Below are 20,254 nucleotides of genomic sequence, written 5' to 3' on the forward strand. Positions count from 1 at the left end.
TTTGAGTTGGGACCTAAATGACAAGGAACCAGCTGCACGATGACCGAGGGGAAAGACGTAGGCAGAAGGGATGGCAAATACCAATAGTCTCAAGAGCAGCGGTTCTCAACGTGTGGGTCATGACCCCTTTGTGACAATGAAAATACATCTTGCATATCAAATATTTACATTACGATTCATAACAGTAGCAAAATTACAGTTATGAAGTAGCAATGAAAGTATTTGTATGGTTTGGGGGGGGTCACCACAACACGAGGAACTGCATGAAAGGGTTGCGGCATTAGCAAGGTTGAGAACCTCTGCCCTAGAGACTTACCTTAATAATCTAGTCATGTAGGTGGACAAACTCAAATCTGGTAGCCTCTGATCCACCACCACCCCTAGAATGCTACTTCCAATTTGCATCCTCAAAGGGCATAAATGATGATCTCAGTCCGCCAGAAGAGTAGCATTAGCCAAAAGGCTGCAAGTACTTGTTATTTTATATAGATTTGACAGCATAAAAGAGTGAAAGTTATCATGTATTAGAAGAACTTCACATCAGACTGCACCGTGACATAGCTAGCCTCAGGATCTTGGAGACGTCAGAGGCAAAGCAATAGAGGAGGGTCAGGGACATATGACAACAAACTGTCCCTGGTCCCCTTCCCCGTTGGTATGGGGCTGTATCTCATCTGAGTCTCATCTGTCTTACCTGAAGAATAAATTAAATGGTCAAAAGAAATCCTGGGTTTTCTTCTTTGTTGATTATACAGTGAATCTATGCCTTAATTATATCCCATTTACTGTCACACTTTTCACAGATTAACATGTAATAAACATTTACCCCTTGAAATATGAATTTACTGTAGCTTCTTTTGAAATCTGCCCAAGTGTCTGATGTAGATGTACTGGGCCCTGGAACTCACATGGCATGAAGTCATCCTTGCTGCTCTCTCTTGTTCTGACCCTTATGATAATTCTTAACAAAGCATGTGCTCATTATGTTTCTCCTGCGTTATGTCTTTTCCTATCATTGGTGACATTATACTGGGTTGGCAGCTTCAACTGCAGACACTTCTGCTCATCAAGCCAACAAACAGAGATAGCCAAGAATTAGATCATTCTATCCCCAAATTGCCACAGACCTTCTCAGAGGCAGCTGAGCAAGGTAATTTGATCAAGGTTAAGCACAATCTACCCTTCATCTTTTAACATAAGTCTAAGTCCGTTTAGCTTTCTGTTTTAATCCCAGAGTAATGGCTCTTGCACATTGTTACAAATGTCCACCAGTCACCCAGCAGTCAACTCTCATTTGACTGTGGCTTATCCAAAGTTCCCAACCTTTTTCCTCCTCCTACCTCCAGCACCAAGTTCCAGGCCAGCTCCTTTAATTTGGTGCCAAAGAAATACAAACTAATCTAATATTAGCATAATGAGAAAAGGCTATCTGCTGCCAAAGATTCCCATAATGCATCCCAAAGCCAAGTGCAGGCAATTATTCACTGTTTCCGAAGCTGGCATTGCTTCTCCCTTATATAATACAGCAATCAAGATTTGCTATGTTTCTCCTTGAGGGATAAAGAACACATGCAGCATTTTAACCTCTTCTTTTGCCTAGCTGGCCAGATTCTCAGTGTAACAGACTATATTTTCTTTGCAAATAAATTGGTAATTTATACACTTCATATTAGGGGAATAAGAAACCCTGAATTTAGAGTGGTTATACTTTCTCGAGCTATTAACAAGAAACTAAGTTTTGGTGAGTCATTTGAATTCTCAGGTTTCTCAGCTGTAAAATGGGAATACAGACTTTATAAGGGAGAGGTGTGGGCCAGATGTGCAAACGTAGGAGACACTCAGAGCTCTGACTCTAGGAATTTGCATGATAGCAGGAAAAAAACAACCCAGATTTAAGAGGCAAAGAATGCAGCTAGAAGTTTCCCTGTGAGCACCTAGAAAATCAAGTCTAGAAGTGTTTCTAATTTCCCAATGTGTTATAGCCACTTGTGAGAACACATCCCGGGCGGCGCCTGTGGCTCAAAAGAGTAGGGCACCGGCCCCATATACCGGAGGTGGCGGGTCCAAACCCAGCCTCGGCCAAAAACTGGAAAAGAAAAAAAAAAAAAATACATACATCGCAGAATTCCAAGAAAGGAACCAGCCAGGGTGCTGCTGGTTGATGGGGTGATCTTATTCCATAGGTAGTGTTGCCATAGAAACTCAAATTCCAACCATCAGAGCATCTGGGGAACATCACTTTCAAAACACACTCCGGATTATTTTTACTTTTTTTTTTTTATTACTAAAGCACACGTCTACCAGGCCCCAGGGCAAGGATCAGAGAGAATGTCAACACAATTTCATTTTCTATCTTATTCCTATACACCCAGAGGACTTCAATGGTTTCTCCCAGATTAGAGCCATGCCATCTAGTAGAACTTTCAGCCAAGACAGCCATGTTCTACGTGCATGCTATCTAAAACAGTAGCCTCTAGACAAATGTGATGATTGAACCCTTGAAATGTGGCTGCCATAAGCAAATAAGTATTTTATTTCATTTTGTTCAATTTTAATAAATTTAAATAGCTTTATGTGATATCAAACAATGTAGGTAAAAACCAAATTGATGCTACTAATACCAGCATTCAAATCCCATCTAACTTGGCCCTAATCTACTGCTCTGGTCTCAATTTCCACAACAGAAACCTTGACTCTAAGAGACTGATGTCAAGCACTCCTGAACATTTCTGCTGCCATGGCTGGGCTCAAGAATTCACTGCTAAGGGAGCTCTCTATTCATTTCTTCACTGCTAAGGGAGCCCTCCATTTATTCCTAGTTCTACATATTGGAATTTTACCCATACTTCTCAGCACAAGTTGAGCTCTTCTTGTGCTGGAGTTCCCACTCTTGGTCTTGTCCCAACTTCTCTGTTAGTAAAGGGTGAGTTAACCTCGGGGCTGGGCCTGTCTGAGAAAGCCCTCAGTCTCTCAGAGGGCTGTTTCTTTGGAAGATGCTACATGGAACTACACACCTGTTCTACAGGATCTGTGACTTGGCTGTGGGCCTACATGACTAGAATGCTGTAGAAGACCAGTGAGAAAAAGAGGCTCTACTTTCTTTGTGTCACAGAGACCCATCCTCACCTTTATTCTGATGATAGCTGTACATGCTCCTGTGTCACCAAGGGGTCACCTTGGATAACTTCTGGGCCTTCAATGAGATGAAAACGTGCTGCCTACTCTTTCTCTTACCTTATACTCTTCTATAAAACTAAATACGATTTTTGCATCTGAACTTGAAACTACAGCAGTGGCATGGCATACCAGTCTCTCTCTGGGCTCCTATGCACTCACAGGCATTTAGGACTTACATTGGTAAAAATCTTTTGCATATCCACATTTCAAGTGGATTCATTATTTTTTCCCCTACTAGACTGAATGCTGCCCAATAACAAAACCTAAAACTGATCTGGGTCCTCCGTTGGTCTCTTTTGTTCTGTAAGAGCTGGAGAACTTGTGCCCAAGACACACACTTTCTGGAATGAGGGTCCAGAGTCTTTTGAGGAACTGGGACTATTGGTCGCAAAATATCACTAACATAGAGGAGCAAGAATTATTTTTCTCAGAATGGATATGAAAAGCACATCTTTTTTAATCATAAAAGCACACAAATTTCAAGGTCAGCATGTTCAATTAAGCACATGATACAATCAGGCTCTATCATTGATGACAGATACTAGAAAATATTTAATATTTTTAAATTTACATAAGATCAAGCTCTAAATTAAAGAAAAGAAACCTGTAGATGTGAGAAAGCTACAGCAGTGAGAAGACGCTGAGCTCACTGTGTCTGCTGGGGATCGGTTTCAAAGCCCAACATGGACAGACTCAAAGTGGCAGGCCCCAAAGGCACAAGGACCTGGAACCAGGTTTCCCGTGTGAAGTCTACAAATGGGAAAGTGCATCTGGGGGGACTTGATTTGCATAATCAGTCAGAAGTAAACAGGCAGAATGTCAAATTGAAACATTAAAGTAACACCTGGTCCAGAGCTATGCAATCCCAGAGTCTAGGTGGGGATAAATGCAAAAACACCACATCTGTTAGATTTCACAACCCAAGGCACATGGGGGCAAAAGGACCTCAGAAAAATTCACTCCTTTGGAAAATAAATTCAGCAGCAAGAATTAGAAGTCATGAGAAGAAATCCAGCACCCTAGAAGGCATCCTAATATCCCAACCAACAGGAAAAGTCACGCTTGGGCTACCTGAGTTAATAGAACAATCTAAAAAGGGCTTTAAAGCCAACTTTAAAAACACGCAAACATAATCTCCACTCCAGACATAAACTGCGGCTCAAATTGTGAAGTAAATTCTCCGAGACTCAGTGATGCCTTTACACAAACACTTTTTTTTTTTTTTTTTGTAGAGACAGAGTCTCACTGTACCGCCCTCGGGTAGAGTGCCGTGGCATCACACGGCTCACAGCAACCTCCAGCTCTTGGGCTTATGTGATTCTCTTGCCTCAGCCTCCCGAGCAGCTGGGACTACAGGCGCCCGCCACAACGCCCGGCTATTTTTTTGTTGCAGTTTGGCCGGGGCTGGGTTTGAACCCACCACCCTCGGCATATGGGGCCGGCACCCTACTCACTGAGCCACAGGCGCCACCCATACAAACACGTTTTTACATAAATGGGAACATATCTTGCACACCATGCCATACCTGCCCTTCTCCCTTCCTTACCTTAAAATATTATCACATGTTGGGCAGCACCTGTGGCTCAAAGGAGTAGTGCACTGGCCCCATACACTGGAGGTGGTGGGTTCAAACCCGACCCCGGCCAAAAAAAAAAAAAAATATATATATATATATATATATAAAATCACGTTTTTCCTACATCCACACAAATAGGTCTTCTGCATCCTTACAAAGGAAGAATTCTACCTCATTGCATTAATACACACTGTTCCTTTGGCTAGTGTCCTATGAATGGACATCTGGGCTATGTCCAGTGTTTTCTCCTGCAGCCATCTTTGTACATCTGGACAGGTTATTTCCTTTGGACAAAGACAATTTCCTAGAGAGGAAATTATTGGCCCACAAATTAAACACATTTAAAATTGATAACTATGATCAAACTGTCCTCCAGAAAAGCTGTCCCAATTTATATTACTGAATGGCTTTAAATGCCTGCATTTCTAGTAGAGGTTTATTTTGTTAAGGTGAATTTAGAGTAGATGAGGTGACCCAAGGTTTAATTATTTAGCCCAAAAACAAAAATGATGGCTCACAAGTCCCCTAGCCCTCTAAATAAATGCAACAGAAGTAAAAGTGTAAATGTGTTTGTACATGAAAAAAACAAGTTCAGGGTCTTTGATGCTGGTGGCATCCTTCATAATCACACCATAGCACTCTGAGCCCTGTTCCCCCAGCGACTACCATTGTCACCTAGTCCTCTGTGGCAAAGTGTACGAATGCTTTGGCTAAGCTGTAATAAAGTATTGTCTGTCCATTCCTAAATATGATGGCAGTACGAAAAACTCCAGATCTCCTTTCAATCTCATTTTTGGGGGAGGAAGGGTTCACTATTGATGACTTAAATAATCTCAAATGAATCTGGTTTTTAATACATGGTCTATTCCTGAAGAAAGGCTCACGATAGACATCCGTATTCTCAGTGAAGTATGTTTTCATTCACTACAAACTGATGCAAAGGCCAAAGTGCTGACAAAAATTCAGGATTTGCTACAATGTCACATATTCAAGATAATTCAGAAGTAATCAAATTATATCAGATTTGAATCAGATCATTTACATTACCAATCTATTTGCAAAGAATTATAATCTAGAAATATTTGATTATAGTTGAATTAAAAATCAGCAATATATTATTTTCTCTCTACCACAGCTTTTAACATTTTAAGCACCCTTTTGAAAAGATCCTACTCACATAGTTTCCCATGACGTACACTTTCTCTCAGTTAAAATATCTTCTGCAAAATACCTATGGTATCTTCTTTGGTAATCCCCCACTTTCTAATGCACACATACACACACACACACACACTGTTAATGTTAACAGTTTTTAATTATTCACACTAAAGAGAAGCATGGTAATTATTCAAAATTGTAGATAAAAGGAAAAAAATTCATTTTTGATTTTGGAAATCATTACTTGGGAAGAGAAAAGAGGTGGTTATGGTACTAAGTGACCTGTTTGCTCAAAATTTTTCTTAAGTGCCTACATTTGTTCTCCAGGGCATACCTATGTACCTTCACTCAAAAAGCATTTGAAAATAAATTCTCTTGCAGAGAATATACAGAAGGGGAAAAATCAAATGCCATATGAAGATTAATTTCCAAGGGGAAAACTAATATAAACATGTTCACTGATTTCTGACAAAATGGAGTGCCAACTCCATTATAGACAGCCTTTCTAAGAAGCTGTCCTTACTAATGATTTACCTACCTCTAAACCTATGTTTCAATGTACCTTTGCCAATGTTCTTTCAATTTCATGGTATCTACATGTAGGTTAAAGAGTAAATAGAACTAAAGATGCTACAGCAAAACAGAACAATGTTATCTTCCATTAAGTAGAGGCCTACTAACTGTACGTTTTCACCTCACAGGACTGTAACGTGGACACAATAAGCCAGAACATCAAGAGTCCTTCAGACAGGACCTTGAATGTACATACATATTTCACAAAATATTAGCTGTTACTACTAGGGTCTATAAATAAGCAAAAGCCTTTCCGAGTACTGCAGTTATTGGGCTTTTACAAAGTGCTTCCACAAGCATGAAACCATCTGCTCTGCTCAACCTGACGGGGGAGGCAGTTTTTATGATTCCCATTCTGTAGATGAAAAATCTCAGATTCAAAGAATCTCAGATTCAAAGATACATGACTTGCCCCACACCATAAAGGGATAAACCTGAATCTGGCAGGTGAATCTTATAGCTCTTCTCTATCACCCACAGCTCCAAGCCTCACGCTATGAGACTGGTCACAAACGGGTTTCAATTCTGAGCCGAAGAGACTGCGGTTAATATTTGCGTTTATTATAACTTATCTTCAAGACACAGCACTCATTCCCCGACGCTGCGTGGTAATTAGTGGGAGCACTCTCAGTTGTTCTCCGCGGCTGGACCTCAGCACGCCAAAGCTTTAGAATCTCTGTAATTACCTGGAATGTTACCCACCTTAGCCGTCTCAGCCTCCGCCTGCAGTCGCTTGGGGGTTCCTTTAGGGTCAGGCACCTTCTGGAAATTTTTGTTTTTAATGGATTGAGATTCTACACCTTCACCTTCAATTTGCAGTTTAATACCTTCAGCTCGGGCAGGGTGATCAATACCCCGTGGATTCAAACCACAGTGGAGAGCTAGGGAAGAGGAACAAATAGAACTCAGAAAACAAATCATAGAAAGTGTCCGTGACAAAAAATACTTCATCAGGCCAAAGTGGGAAAAAATAAGGCATCAGCACATTGAGTGGTGTTGTGATAACTATGGAAAATAATGGTGGTATAATAGGAAACTCGGAGCTTGGAAATCAGACTTCAGTGCAAATCCAGAAACCACTTATTCGGAGTTTGAGTCGGAGCAAGTTAACTAATCCCCACATTACGGATGAGTATACCAAATCAGGCAATCTCATCACTGCCTCCTACACATGCAATAATTCCAACCCCTGCAGTTTAGCTTGTATTTCTCCCTCAATCTGAAAGTGCTCCTCTTCCCTCTTCTGAATCTTCTCTGTTCTGTATGCACCCACTCAAGTCTACCCTCTTGCATTCATTCAACAAATATTTACTGAGCACTTGCCATGGGCCATCCCTGGGTCAGATTCTGGAAACATGTCTTTATAGGTGGCAGATGCTACCCTTCAGAGAACTCACTATATAATGGAAGAGGCACACAAAAGAACTAGTGATGTTAAAACTGAGTCATCACTTCTACATAGAAAGGCAGGAAAAACCAGAGGCTCGAGAGGGTCAAGCCCGGTGGCTTCCAATTGTTTCTATCTTACTCTGTCTATGCCTTCCAACATAAACACCCCAACAAATGAGATATAAAGCTTGCTTTTCTAGGGATATTTATTAATGCAGCAGACACTTACAAGCCCCTCTTATGTACTCATTATCATCAAATAAGTAGTGAACGTTATGAGAACCACACACTCCACCCAGATGGCGCCCATAGACCATGATGTGTGTGAGTGTGCACATGTGTGCACGTGGCAGGTATGTGTGTTCTGACTTTTCTGGTAGTGAATGATTTCATTTCTCTGTGATCCCAACATGTCACATTTAGTCAAACTCCTATCTCCGTCCCCTTCCCTTTGATCTCCAACCACCCTCCTCCCCAGGGTCCCTCAGGACTCCACAGCATTAATGACCTCCTCTTGCCCAAAATCTTTGACTTTCTCAGCATTTTTTCCCCCTCCAGGCAGCTTCTGCAATTCTAAAATCCTACCTGCCACTCCATACCCCATTCAGGCTGTCATTGCCTCTTTGCCAGGCTTCTGACAAATACTTTACACCCGAGGGACAAAGGAAGCCTTCCCCCAAACAAGTGATGTAAGGTGTTTTCTTCCCACTCTGCACTCCATCCTTGCCGGGTGCCAGCATTCATGTGTTTCCAATCAATATACAGGTGACTCTCAATTTTAACTCCAGCCTAGATACACCTCTCTGATAAGTGTCAGAAAGTAGTAAAATTGCCACTCAATATTTGAATTTCAATGCTAAACAGAGGCTTCAAATTTAAACATGTTGAAAGGTAAAGCTTGTTTTCCACCAATAAAAGTTTGCCTGCTTCAGACTTTCCCGGTTACCCAGAAACTGAGGCATCATCTTAGACATCACTTTTCCTGCAATTCATCATATTCCTTCCATTTATCGCCAAATACAGTTGCTCTACATCCAAAATATTGTGAAATCCATCCTCCACTGCCACACTCTAGCCCAAATACAGCCAGAACAATCACTCAGCCAAATGCTCACCTCTCCTGACTACCCAAGTCCCATTTAAGTGCATATGAGGTCAGACAATTAAGTTCTTGAACTCATCCTAGAAAAAATGCTACATACCTCCCTGCTGAATATCACTACGTGACCATAGTGATCTTGAGCAGTGAGGCATGAAGTTTGAGTATGTAATTGTCAGACCTCATACAATGAGAGCTCTGATGGCCACTCCAGAAAAAGAGTTCCAAAATTGCTTTGAAGGGTGGACTACATGCTGGCATCAGGGCTTAGCTTCCCCAGGGGAGAAACTCAAAGGTGACTGTAGTGATATTCAGCAACAAGGTATATAACCCTTTTTCTAGGATGAATTCACAAACTTAATTATCAGGCTCATATGAGATTTTTGCTTAAGACCCTCCAATGGCTTTGTTTTACACTTAGATCATTCAAAAATCTTTAGTATGGCTGAAGCGGCTCAGCACTGTCTGTCCCGTTGTGCCTTTGCAACTTCATCTCTAATTGTGTTCTCCCTCGTTCATGACACTCTGGCCACACACTTCCTTTTCTCTTCCCTGAACATACTCTGTTCCTTCCTTCCTCCTGAACTTTGTACATGTTTCTTTCCCTGAAATGTTCTTTCCCACTTTTCTCCTAACACCATCTAGCTTCCAGGTTTTGGCTTGAACACCAGTTCTTCAAATATCCTTTCTGACATACTGATATCCTTTCTTGAACACCAGTTCAAGTTCTGATATCCTTTCAGAACACCAGTTCTTCAAATCTCCCCTTTCTGATCCCCACCCTGCACCTACCTCATGTCAGACCATGTGCCTGAAGGGTAGGATCCAACAAATATTAAGGCTAAATACCCACTTTGCAGAGGCCCATATGCATGTGATCTTACATGATCTTATTTCTCACATTTTATCTGGGCATGGTGCATTTCTCTTCTAGTCTCTAAACTTCCTAAAACCAAGGACCAACCTAGGACACGGTGCACAGTAGGCTGACATGTACTAGTTCATGTCTCTTCCCCCAGGCTTTGCTCTGGATCTCAAAGAGATTTTGATCACAAAAGGTCGTCCAGGTGTCTGCAGGTGGTCACAAAAGCCATGGATCATTCTGGGTGCACATGATTTGAGGTTACAAGGGACAAATCCAGACTGAATTAAATAGTAAGGAAAATTATTTGCTTTCACAACAGAAAATCCTGTGATGGGAAAGGTTCAGAGTTAGTGGATTTCACAGCTCAGTAGTGTCATTGAATTCCCTGAATTTTTTTCATGTCTCTGTTCTGCTTTCCATAATATCACCTTTATCCTAAACTTGTGTCCCTTGGTTGCACCTAGATCAATAAACTTGTGGTTCTCCTCTGACAGCCAAAAGAGCTTGGTTTTCCATGACTCCTTTCTCTCAAACTGCCTCCCAACTTTCCTCTCTCCTTGATTAGGAGTACATTTTTTTTAAGAGACTGGGTCTTGCTCTGTAGCCCAGGGTGGAGTCATAACCATAGCTCAATGCAGCCTTGAACTCCTGGACTCAAGTGATCCTCCTGCCTCTGTCTCCCAAGTAGCTAGGTTATGCACCACCAACAGGTGTGCACCACCACACATGACTAAGTTTTTTTTGTAGAGGCAGGATCTCAATGTTGCTTAGGCTGGTCTGGCACTCCTGGTCTTAAGGACTCTTCTCTTCTCAGTCTCCTGTGAGTATGGGGAGTACTGTGCCCAGCCACATGCCCATTATTACACAAATCAAAACACTTAAACCAACTGAACTTTATCTAAAGTCAATACCCCAAACTTCACTGGTGCTACTCAAGAGCACTGGGTCACCAAGCACATGTTCACTTTAGACAGTGAGGGAAGGATAACTCAGTAGCCAAAACCTGAGGGCACAAGGCTGATTACCGTTCACATTACTCAGCTTCTTCATTGCAAAAGAATAGCCCCATTACTATTAGTATTTAATTTAACTTACGGAAATTGTGATTATTCCAAAAGCTGTGCTTGTGTAGGGAGATGGGGGATGGGCATGGGATAGATTCATTGACGAGGAAAAGAAAAACAGGTAGTCTTCATCTTTCCTTCCAGCATTAGCCCCTGCTGTTTCCTGACTTGGAATTCATGGCCTAGGAATACCACTGAACAGCTGTAGCTGCCAATACGTTGCATTCTCTTTCCCCCATCACCTCCTCACGGAATCTCCTACTTCCTCCACTTCTGCTCAGGCTGGTCCCTCAATCTAGGAAGACATTCTATTCCACTCCAGTCCTATTCGCCTCCCCTTGGGAAGCTGACTCCTACTCCTTCTGTGTCATCCCAGATCTCTTCTGCAGAAAGCTTTCCAGGAATCTCTAGGTACCATAGCAAGAGACCCTTGGCTCTGCTGTTTCATGCACACAGGCCTCTGGCGCTTCATTGTCCACAAGCTATTGAGGATGATGACCTAATCGACCTGTCTGCCTCAACCCACCCTACCGTAAGCTCCTGGAGGGCAGGTACTCCATGATCTCCATTCCCGAGTCCAGACACCGGCATATAACAGCCACTTTGGAAACACTTACTCAACTGCAAAATGAACCAGTTTCAAAACCCTCTTCTCATTTCCCTGATCTTTCCAACCTCTCCTGTGCTTGATTCCTCTTTTTACATGATCATACCTTAAATCAGAAACTTTGTATGCTAGCAACTATTTGGCTTTCAAAATGTGAAACATCCATAAACAGGAGGCATAGATTTTTGACTTTCTATGCACGTAGCCTTATTCTTCACACAAATATTTTAATGCTCCATAGCTGTTCCCTCCTCACCTGCAAAGCCAGTAGTTGATTTAGGTTTTTGTGTTTGGGCTTATTTATTTAAAACCATTTCTGACAGACTTTGTTTTGTTTTCCCTGAAATTTCATGTCCCTAATATTTACAAATCAAGCCACTTTCCAGTGGCCTCTTACAAGGTGTGACCTCCATCTCTTTGCTCATCATGTAAAAGGTGCCCGTTTGCTGTCTCTTTTCCATCCCCATCACTCTTTCTTGTTTTCACTGAAGTTATTCACACAATTTAATGGGCTCAGCAGCTCGCGGGTCAGTTTTCAAAACCCTCTTCTCATTTCCCTGATCTTTCCAACCTCTCCTGTGCTTGATTTCTACTTATTGAATCAACACTGCAGGCAGCCTGTGGTCTTTACTGAAGTGTTGCCACTGCCATTTTTATTTAATTTGAATGTCACTAATATTGAATTCTTTGGAATGAAGAGTTAAAAAACAAAATGGATTTCACAAACATTGCTCTTAAAAGTGGAACAGGCATTTTCCTTTGCAAATGCACAATTTTAGCATTGTTCTGAGATGCTCTTTTGGAAGGCACCATCTTTTTTTGTTTGTTTTTCATATGCAAAACACATTTTCCACAAGCTGAAAACCAGTATATTATAGAAAACTTTATGGTGGATTCTCAAAAAAACTAAACACAGAATTAACATTTGATCCAACAATTCAAACTTTAGGTATATATAGGCACAAAAGAATTGCAAGTGAGGACTCAGATATTTGAATATATATGTACATAGCATTATTCATAATAGTCAAAAGTGAAAACAAATCAAATGCCTGTGGATGGATGAATGAATAAAAAAATGTGATGCGTACAATGAAATATTTTTCAGCCTTTAAAAGGAAAGAAATTCTGATACATGCTACAACATGAACCTTGAAGCCATTATACTGAGTAAAATAAGCCAGACATAAAATGGCAAATATTATATGATTCTACTTATATAAGGTAGTTAGAGCAGTCAGGTCCATAAAGGCAGAAAATAGAACAGTGGTCATCCAGGGCTTGGGAGTTACTGGTGAGTTATGGATATAGGGTTTCAGTGTTTGGGGTAACAAACACTATAGGAAGAGGTCGTGGTAATGGCTTAATATACTTAATACCACTGAACTGCACCCTTAAAAATGGTTAAAATGATAAATTATAGTTTTTTTACCACAATAAAAATAAAATTTAAAAAACAATGGCCTCCCACTCCCTGTCATTTTAACTCCCCGCTGCCTCCATAAATAGAGGAATTCCAAAGATATATTTAAAAATCTGAAAGTTTTTCTCCATTTTACTTGGTAGTTAAAAAAGTTTAAGAGTTTCTTTATCAATAATCTCATCAACATTTCTAGCTAGACCGTGTTTTTCCCTTTTCCTTTTTGCTAACGAGAAGAGGTAATAGTGATAGCCCAACAGTATTCACTCCTGTTAGGGTTTTCCTGTAAGGGAAATGTTCTCCAAAACAGGTCCCAGCCTGACTGGCAAAAGCAAGGCTTCCATTGCTGGTGGCTGGAAGTGAGCCCGGGCCCTCCCGGGCCTCACCCTGTGGGAGGTCGTTCTGCTGTGAGTGAGGTTCCAGTAACAGCGTACCAGGAACAAAGTGCCAGGCCTCATCAGACCTCCTCACCACCAGGCAAGAGCAGCTGAGCAATGCACTGGCACCACTGCATTCACCCTGAAGAACAAGCGAGTTTTACTCAGCAGGAAGTCACCTCGCTTGTCCTGCCAATCCCACCCACACCATACTCTTCTGAAACATGTGATGGAGCCTTGTTTGAGTTGAATGTTCCTTTATTCTGAGGTTTGCCTTGAATAGAGACGCTGTGCAAACACTCCCAGTGGCCCGTTTAGGGTGAACTGGCTCCTACAATGCACCTCAACTGCCATGATGTAGAAATAGCTAGCAGCTCCCTGAAGTGTTCTGTGCTTCCTTGCTTTGACAGAACTCATCTTTTTACATAATATACTCTTCCCTTCCATAATTTGCATGGATAACCCCTTTAGGAAATATTCTCTTTTTTTTTTTTTTTCCACACCAGGAACCTTTAACTAATCTTGCTCCCAATAGATCTTCCTAAGCAATGTTGTTGATTCACTTTTTCTGATTAGATCTGTATGCACATATAAATCTACACCATGCATTGCAAATATTTATTAAAACATCTTCCTCATCTGTGACTAGGAGCCTCTACAAGTGACTACTACTTATGGAGTTTTACAAACCTAGTGTGTAGCCAAGTTGCTTATAGGAGGCACTGAAGGACTGTTTACAGAACAAGCACAGATATGATGGAAAGAGATTCAAACCTACTCAATGCCATTCCCTTCTTGTAACATATTTTTCCATAGAACAAACAAAAGTTGCATCCAATCTCATTGTGCAATTCATCAAAATACATTAAATCACAGAACCACAGAGCTGTCGTGTAACTGATTTACTCGACTGCCATCTGCAAAGCAGAGACTGTCTTAATCACCTGGTTAACTGGGAAAGCCTAAACAACTGTACATATTCAGTACATAATACATGTTGCTAAGAGAATTAATAGAAGCAAATACATGTCAGTGCTCATAATTAGTTATTAGACCTGGGACAGGTTGTATAAAATTTTATATGTCTTTCTTCTAGCCAGAGACAGTTTCTAGGGGAAAAAAATGGCCCTTCTTTTAAACCTCCCTCACATAATATACACATAGCAGATACTCTCTAAATATCTGTTTAATGAAAGTGCTCAAGCTTTATATTCTGGATTCAAATTCAGTGGAGACTACCCTCCAGGTGTCACGGGAGCATTACGAAAGCCCCGTTAACTCTCTGCAGCAGACACCTGTGATTGGCTACACCATAGCCACCACGCTTCTCTTTGCCACCTCCTGTGATATGGCTACAAGGCCATACACAATTTTACAGCCTCCCTTGCAGCTACAAGTGGTGATCATGAACAGATTCTTCCTGAAAGGGCATAAGCAGAAGTTTGATGGGGAAGAAACAGTTCTGGAACCAACAAAAGAGGACAGACCTTGGTATCACCGTTTCCTCTTCTCCCTTCCCTAAGTGTAGAAGTGGCGTATAGCATTCCTACAGATGTTTTGTCAGTGTAGAGCTGCAAACATGCGAGAAAGGAAGAGGCTAATAGCCACATTGGCTCCTACATCTCTGGCTACCCAAACTGTGCTCTTAAAGGCCCACCTCTGGATTTCATACTCCGTAAGAAAAATAATTCTCTGCCTATTAAGCCACTGTTAGGTCTTCTAGAACTTTCAGGCGAACCACTGCAAAAGAGCATGATTCCATTTTAACCAATAACATGACGGCTTAGCTCTTCTTAAAGAAGGAAAAAACCTTCACAATCCTACCAAAGTATTCTGCTTCAGGTTTCATTAACTCCCAGTATGACTTAGAAAGCTAAGTACAGTAATAGCTTAGCAACAAAGATGTACATCAGGAATACATGTTGTTACCAAGAACCACTTATCAAAGATGCAGTCAATCCAGATGATACTGTGAAGATATGAGGAAAAACTCTCCTGCTCAGCTGGGGACCTTAGGTGCCCAGAAAAGTATCATTCATAAAATGTTTCACATGAATGAGTGGAAATGTGTTTATGAGTATCAGATTATTGATGACCCAATATGAAAATACAACAAATGTGTTAGAAATGTTTGTTTTAGTAACACAGGCACAGGTTTAGGTACTGGAAAGGGAGCATAAGATCTCCTTGGGCAAAGCAACCTTCCCAGGAGACATCTGCCAGGACAGGGGTCAGAACACTGTGGCCCACAGACCAAATTAATTCTACTGCCAATATCCAAATGGCTTATGACCAAAAAATAGCTTTTATATTTCAAAATTATTGGGAGAAAAAAAAGTATTTTGTGACACATGAGAATTACATGAAATTAAAATTTTAATGTCCATAAAAAAAGTTTGATTGGAACACAGCCATACTTATTAGACTATATCTGCTTTTGTGCTACAAGAGCAGAAGGGAATAGTTGTGACAGAGACGATGTGGTCTGAAGAGACTAAAATATTTACCAGCTGGCCCCTTACAGGCAAGGTTTGCTGACCATGCAGACCATGTTCTGAAGGACACTGGGATCTGAGAACCCTGACCCTTTCTACCCAGCCACACCAAGGAGGTGCTCCCAGGTCCTCTGACTTACTCTACACCGCCTTACTCCCAGGCAACTTAAATGAGCTTATCATATTCAATCCTATTTTGGTCAGGCTATGAGGAGATGGAATAGATGGATTTCCAAACTTCTCCTTGGTCAGCTAAATATGGTTTTCCTTATACATGCTGAAGCTTAAAATTTCTAAATACAGGTATGTGTATCAAAAATGGGTAAAATGCAAATTTCCAGACGAGTAATTCAGTAGCATTAAAAGATGAGCAAGTCCATCCCTAAAAAGCCTACGTGACCAGTAACAGAGGCTTCCCTATTCCATGTAGGAAGATATGGGGAAAAGAAAATCACTACAATAAGCGAGGAGATAGAACTACAGGCAAAGTAAAGGACTGGACCCACAGAACACATTCCACTGTCCTCACAAGTCTGCCTGACAACAGCCCCGCTGACCAGTGTGGCTGCCCAAGCTGGGCCCAGAGGCCTGCTCATCTCAGCCAGATGTTCTAGACCACGTGCAGCTATGTCAGGACACGGGCTGCTCCAAGACATATGATGCAAATTCGCTCTGGTTTGCTTGTCCGAGACAATGTCATCTTCATAAAACAGTTGCTATAAGAGAATCTTATTTTCCAAAGAATACTTGACTGTAATCACATCAAATATCACATCAAATATTCACTTATCCTACCCTTGACATCTAGACAATTATATACAGTGGACATTAAAACAGCTTAACTTACATATTTCAACATCAGTACAGTGACGCAAGCCTTCGGATGATCCCAAGGCATGAATGTTAGCTGTTCCCATTCATGAAGTGAATACAAGGGTAGATGTACTCAGAGGTTCTATGAAACATTAGGTGAGGAATTCAAGTATCAGTTTGAGAGACGGATAAGTGGTGCATCCTGGCGACTTTAAAATATTTTTAACCATGATACCATCAGAAACTGATTTCATTTTGTAAATCAATGCCCAAACATATCTACATGTATATGCACTCCACCAAGTTTTTATGAAACACTACTTTCCTTTAATACATGTAATTTACTCTTTTTTCTCATGTCTTTATTTTTTGTAAATAATGTAGTGCCTCTTAGATCCTTCTGAAAATAGACATACTTTTCTCAATTCATCCCACTAAAAATAAAAGTGCTCTCTAAGACAAACATAAGAAGACTGAATGGTAGAGAGAAAGACCAACTAAGGACCTTGAAACTCAAGGAAAGACATGCTGGTGACTTCACTGGGCTTCTTTCTTGCTTCATAAATGCCAGACTTAGAGCTCACAAAGCCCACAGTCTGGAACACTAAAGGGAATAGACAAAAAAGAAGCCAGGACACAAGCCTGCTCTCTGTAGCCAAGGCCCAGGAAAGTGGTAACCCAGAAAGATAGAAAATCTTTAGACAAAATCTGCTGTACTCAAACATTAGGGAAAAAAATGTGACCCAACAACCCACACCACTAAAGGCTGAGTGAAAAGCCTAGACTTCCACACTCACCGGACTGTACTTAGCTACCCCATCAGTCCCAACAGGACAGTATCATAGGAGGCCAAGCAGGGAGCCCAGACTTTCATCATCTCCTCACCCTGACAATGACAGTTGAGATGACATATCAAGGCTCAATTTTCACCTCCATCAAGTAAGAAGAGGTGTGCTCTCCTTCCCGGGAGGGTGTCAGAGGCTACCTAGCAGAGAGTCAGGACTTTCTCTATTACCCAGACATAGTGAAAGGGCCCTACCTCTCAACTATCAACTGAAGTTGAGTAGGGATCTTGGATTTCTAATTCCGTTTGGTAGTAACTAAGTAGCATCATCTCTTTATTTTTATTTATTTGCAATTTTTTTGGCTGGGGCTGGGTTAAACCTGCCACCTCCAGCATATGGGGCCAGCACCCTACTCCTTTGAGCCACAGGCACCACCCAATGACATCATCTCTTTTCTCTAGCCAGAGTGGCATTAGAGAAAGGCAGCAAAGAGAGAAGGTTTTGATAAAATCTATGGTCTCATAATATACAATGAAGCTATCCAAGTTTCAATAGAAAATCACTCATAACCAAGAACCTGGAGGACTCAAATTGAATTTAAAAAGCTAATCAATAGATAGAGATACCAAGACAACAGAAATGTCAGAATTCCCTCTCAAATATTTTAAAGCAGCTGTGCTAAAAATGGTTCAATGAACAATTACACCTGACACAGATGGAAACAAGAAGCTTTAGCCAAAAAATAGAAAGTCTCTGAAGAGAAAGAACTAAATGAAAACATTAGAACTGAAAAATGCAATAACCAAAATAAAAAGTTAGCTGATGGGCTCAACAGCAAAATGGAGGAACTAAAGGAATATTTAACTGGAAAGGGTAGAGAGCACTTGCTTGGGAATGGAAATGTTCTACATCTTGCTTTTGGTTACATGATACTATATAATTATCAAAACTCATTGAATTGAAAATTTTAAATGTGTGTTTTATTATTTAAAGCAAACCCAAAATATAACAAAAACAAAATAAAGACATTAGGTACACTTTATTTTCAGAAAGGGTTTACGAATAACTTATGCTTTCATTCATATCCCTGTGCCATACCTAACACAATCTAAGTTCAAGCTTTGCTATTTTATTGTGATATAGATTCAAGCATGGGCAAGTTATAGTACCTCATTTCTATAAAATGTCAACATCAATATTACCTTATTTTTTACCCTCACACTGTTACTGTGTTGTTAAAGAGATAATGCATAAAACACCTGACACCACCACAGGTTCAATAGCATGAATCCACTATTTTTATCCACTCCCTCCCCCCATACCCCCATCACAGTGGAGGGATATCAGACATTGACAATTTTAACAACTTCTCAATAAACAAAATAATTACCATGTACTTTTAAAAGATAAACATAGTATAGATTTGAAAAGTGCAATCCTAAGTGAAATTCACTTAAAAGCAAACAAGAAAGAAAAACAAAAAAACAGCTTTTTAAACAGGAACAGCCTGGGTGGGAAGTGGGGAATGAAGTTATAAATACAGACAAAAGCAAATATCTGAACCTTGTAACATAGTTGCTACTGACAAGCTGACTGCATCTTCTGTCACACCAGGCTAATGAAAAAAAAGAGAGGCCCCTAATCATTTAGGAAGTCGTTACATTATTACAATCTGGCATCTTGGGGAGGGAGAAAGACGAAGTACAGAATTAGCATACATCAATGATACTGACTTCTCCAAAATCAAGTTCCTAGATCTTTAGGCACACACCTGCGTGCACCTGTATACCCAACTCCACTAAAAAAGAGGCAGCTGGGCAGGATTGTTATGAAGGAAGAGGCGGACAGGAGGTCAGACAAAGGCTCCAGAGAAGAAAATGAGAACAAAGGTTTCCTATTATTATCCTGGAAACAAACAACAAAAATAATAATTCAGGCAGAAGCATAAGCACCCATCAGATCATAAAAACATGAAAAAGGCCTGAGAAGGTGTGACTTAACGAATTTGAGAATTTCCCTCCCACAGGAGGTGAAGCAAGATCTTTGCAGGCAATTTTGTTTGCTTGCTCTATTCATCGTAACATTCAGACTAAAGGAGTATTCAAATTTAACAAACTCCATCCCTGTTTCACTTGGGCTTCACAATGTGTATATAATGTATATGAAATCAAAACTCATATCTAAAATAAGAAAATGAAGCAAATGCACAGATCTTAATTCATAAATTAAACATCAGTACTTAAAACACTTGTGGTGAACCAAAGGCTAAAAGTAGCTCAAAGTTCAATGGCGCCTTTGATAGAAAAGGAATCCTGAGCAAGTTGTATACCTGACTGGGAAAAAAAAAAAAAAAAATACTCCTTTTCACATATCCCCAATTAAAGTAGAAAACTGATAAGATGCTGTCAAGTTGCCATCACGAATCACAGCACAATATTTCTGAACATACTTTTGTCAATCTTTTGAAACCACGCTGTCCAATATAAAAGCCAATAGTCACAAATGGATATTTTAAATTAAGTCTCAAAATAATTTACAATTTAGGTCCTCAGCTGCACTGGTCACACGTTGCTGTAGCTACCATACTGGGCAGTGCAGATTACTGAACATTTTCATTACCACAGCAAGTTCTATTAGATAGTACAAGTTAAAAAGAAAATCAGTGTCTTTCTTTCCAATGTTAAAATCAATTTGTTCTGTTCTATGAATATTTAAAAAGAATTTAGCAGGATTTGCGGTCAGAATACACTTTAGAAAATTATCTTTTCTATAGTCGCTTAATTGTTTTTAATAATCTAACTATACTTACTCTTAGGAATAAGGAAAAAAATAAATAAGGCCATAATTAGGGATTA

At 40.4% G+C, this 20,254-nt stretch overlaps 1 protein-coding gene across 5 annotated transcripts in view; it reads right to left on the reverse strand.

Annotated features, from left to right (window-relative positions):
• SAMD12 (sterile alpha motif domain containing 12) overlaps nucleotides 1–20,254 on the reverse strand; it is a 435,459-nt gene that overhangs the window by 389,671 nt on the left and 25,534 nt on the right. For all 5 annotated transcript variants that reach the window (XM_053559292.1, XM_053559294.1, XM_053559293.1 and 2 more), the window contains exon 2: nucleotides 7,188–7,366. In XM_053559292.1, coding sequence (XP_053415267.1) covers nucleotides 7,188–7,366 — 179 coding nt within the window. The remainder of the gene's footprint in view (nucleotides 1–7,187; nucleotides 7,367–20,254) is intronic.

The sequence above is a fragment of the Nycticebus coucang genome, chromosome 13, assembly GCF_027406575.1.
Source record: "Nycticebus coucang isolate mNycCou1 chromosome 13, mNycCou1.pri, whole genome shotgun sequence".
NCBI classification, from domain to species: Eukaryota; Metazoa; Chordata; class Mammalia; order Primates; family Lorisidae; genus Nycticebus; species Nycticebus coucang.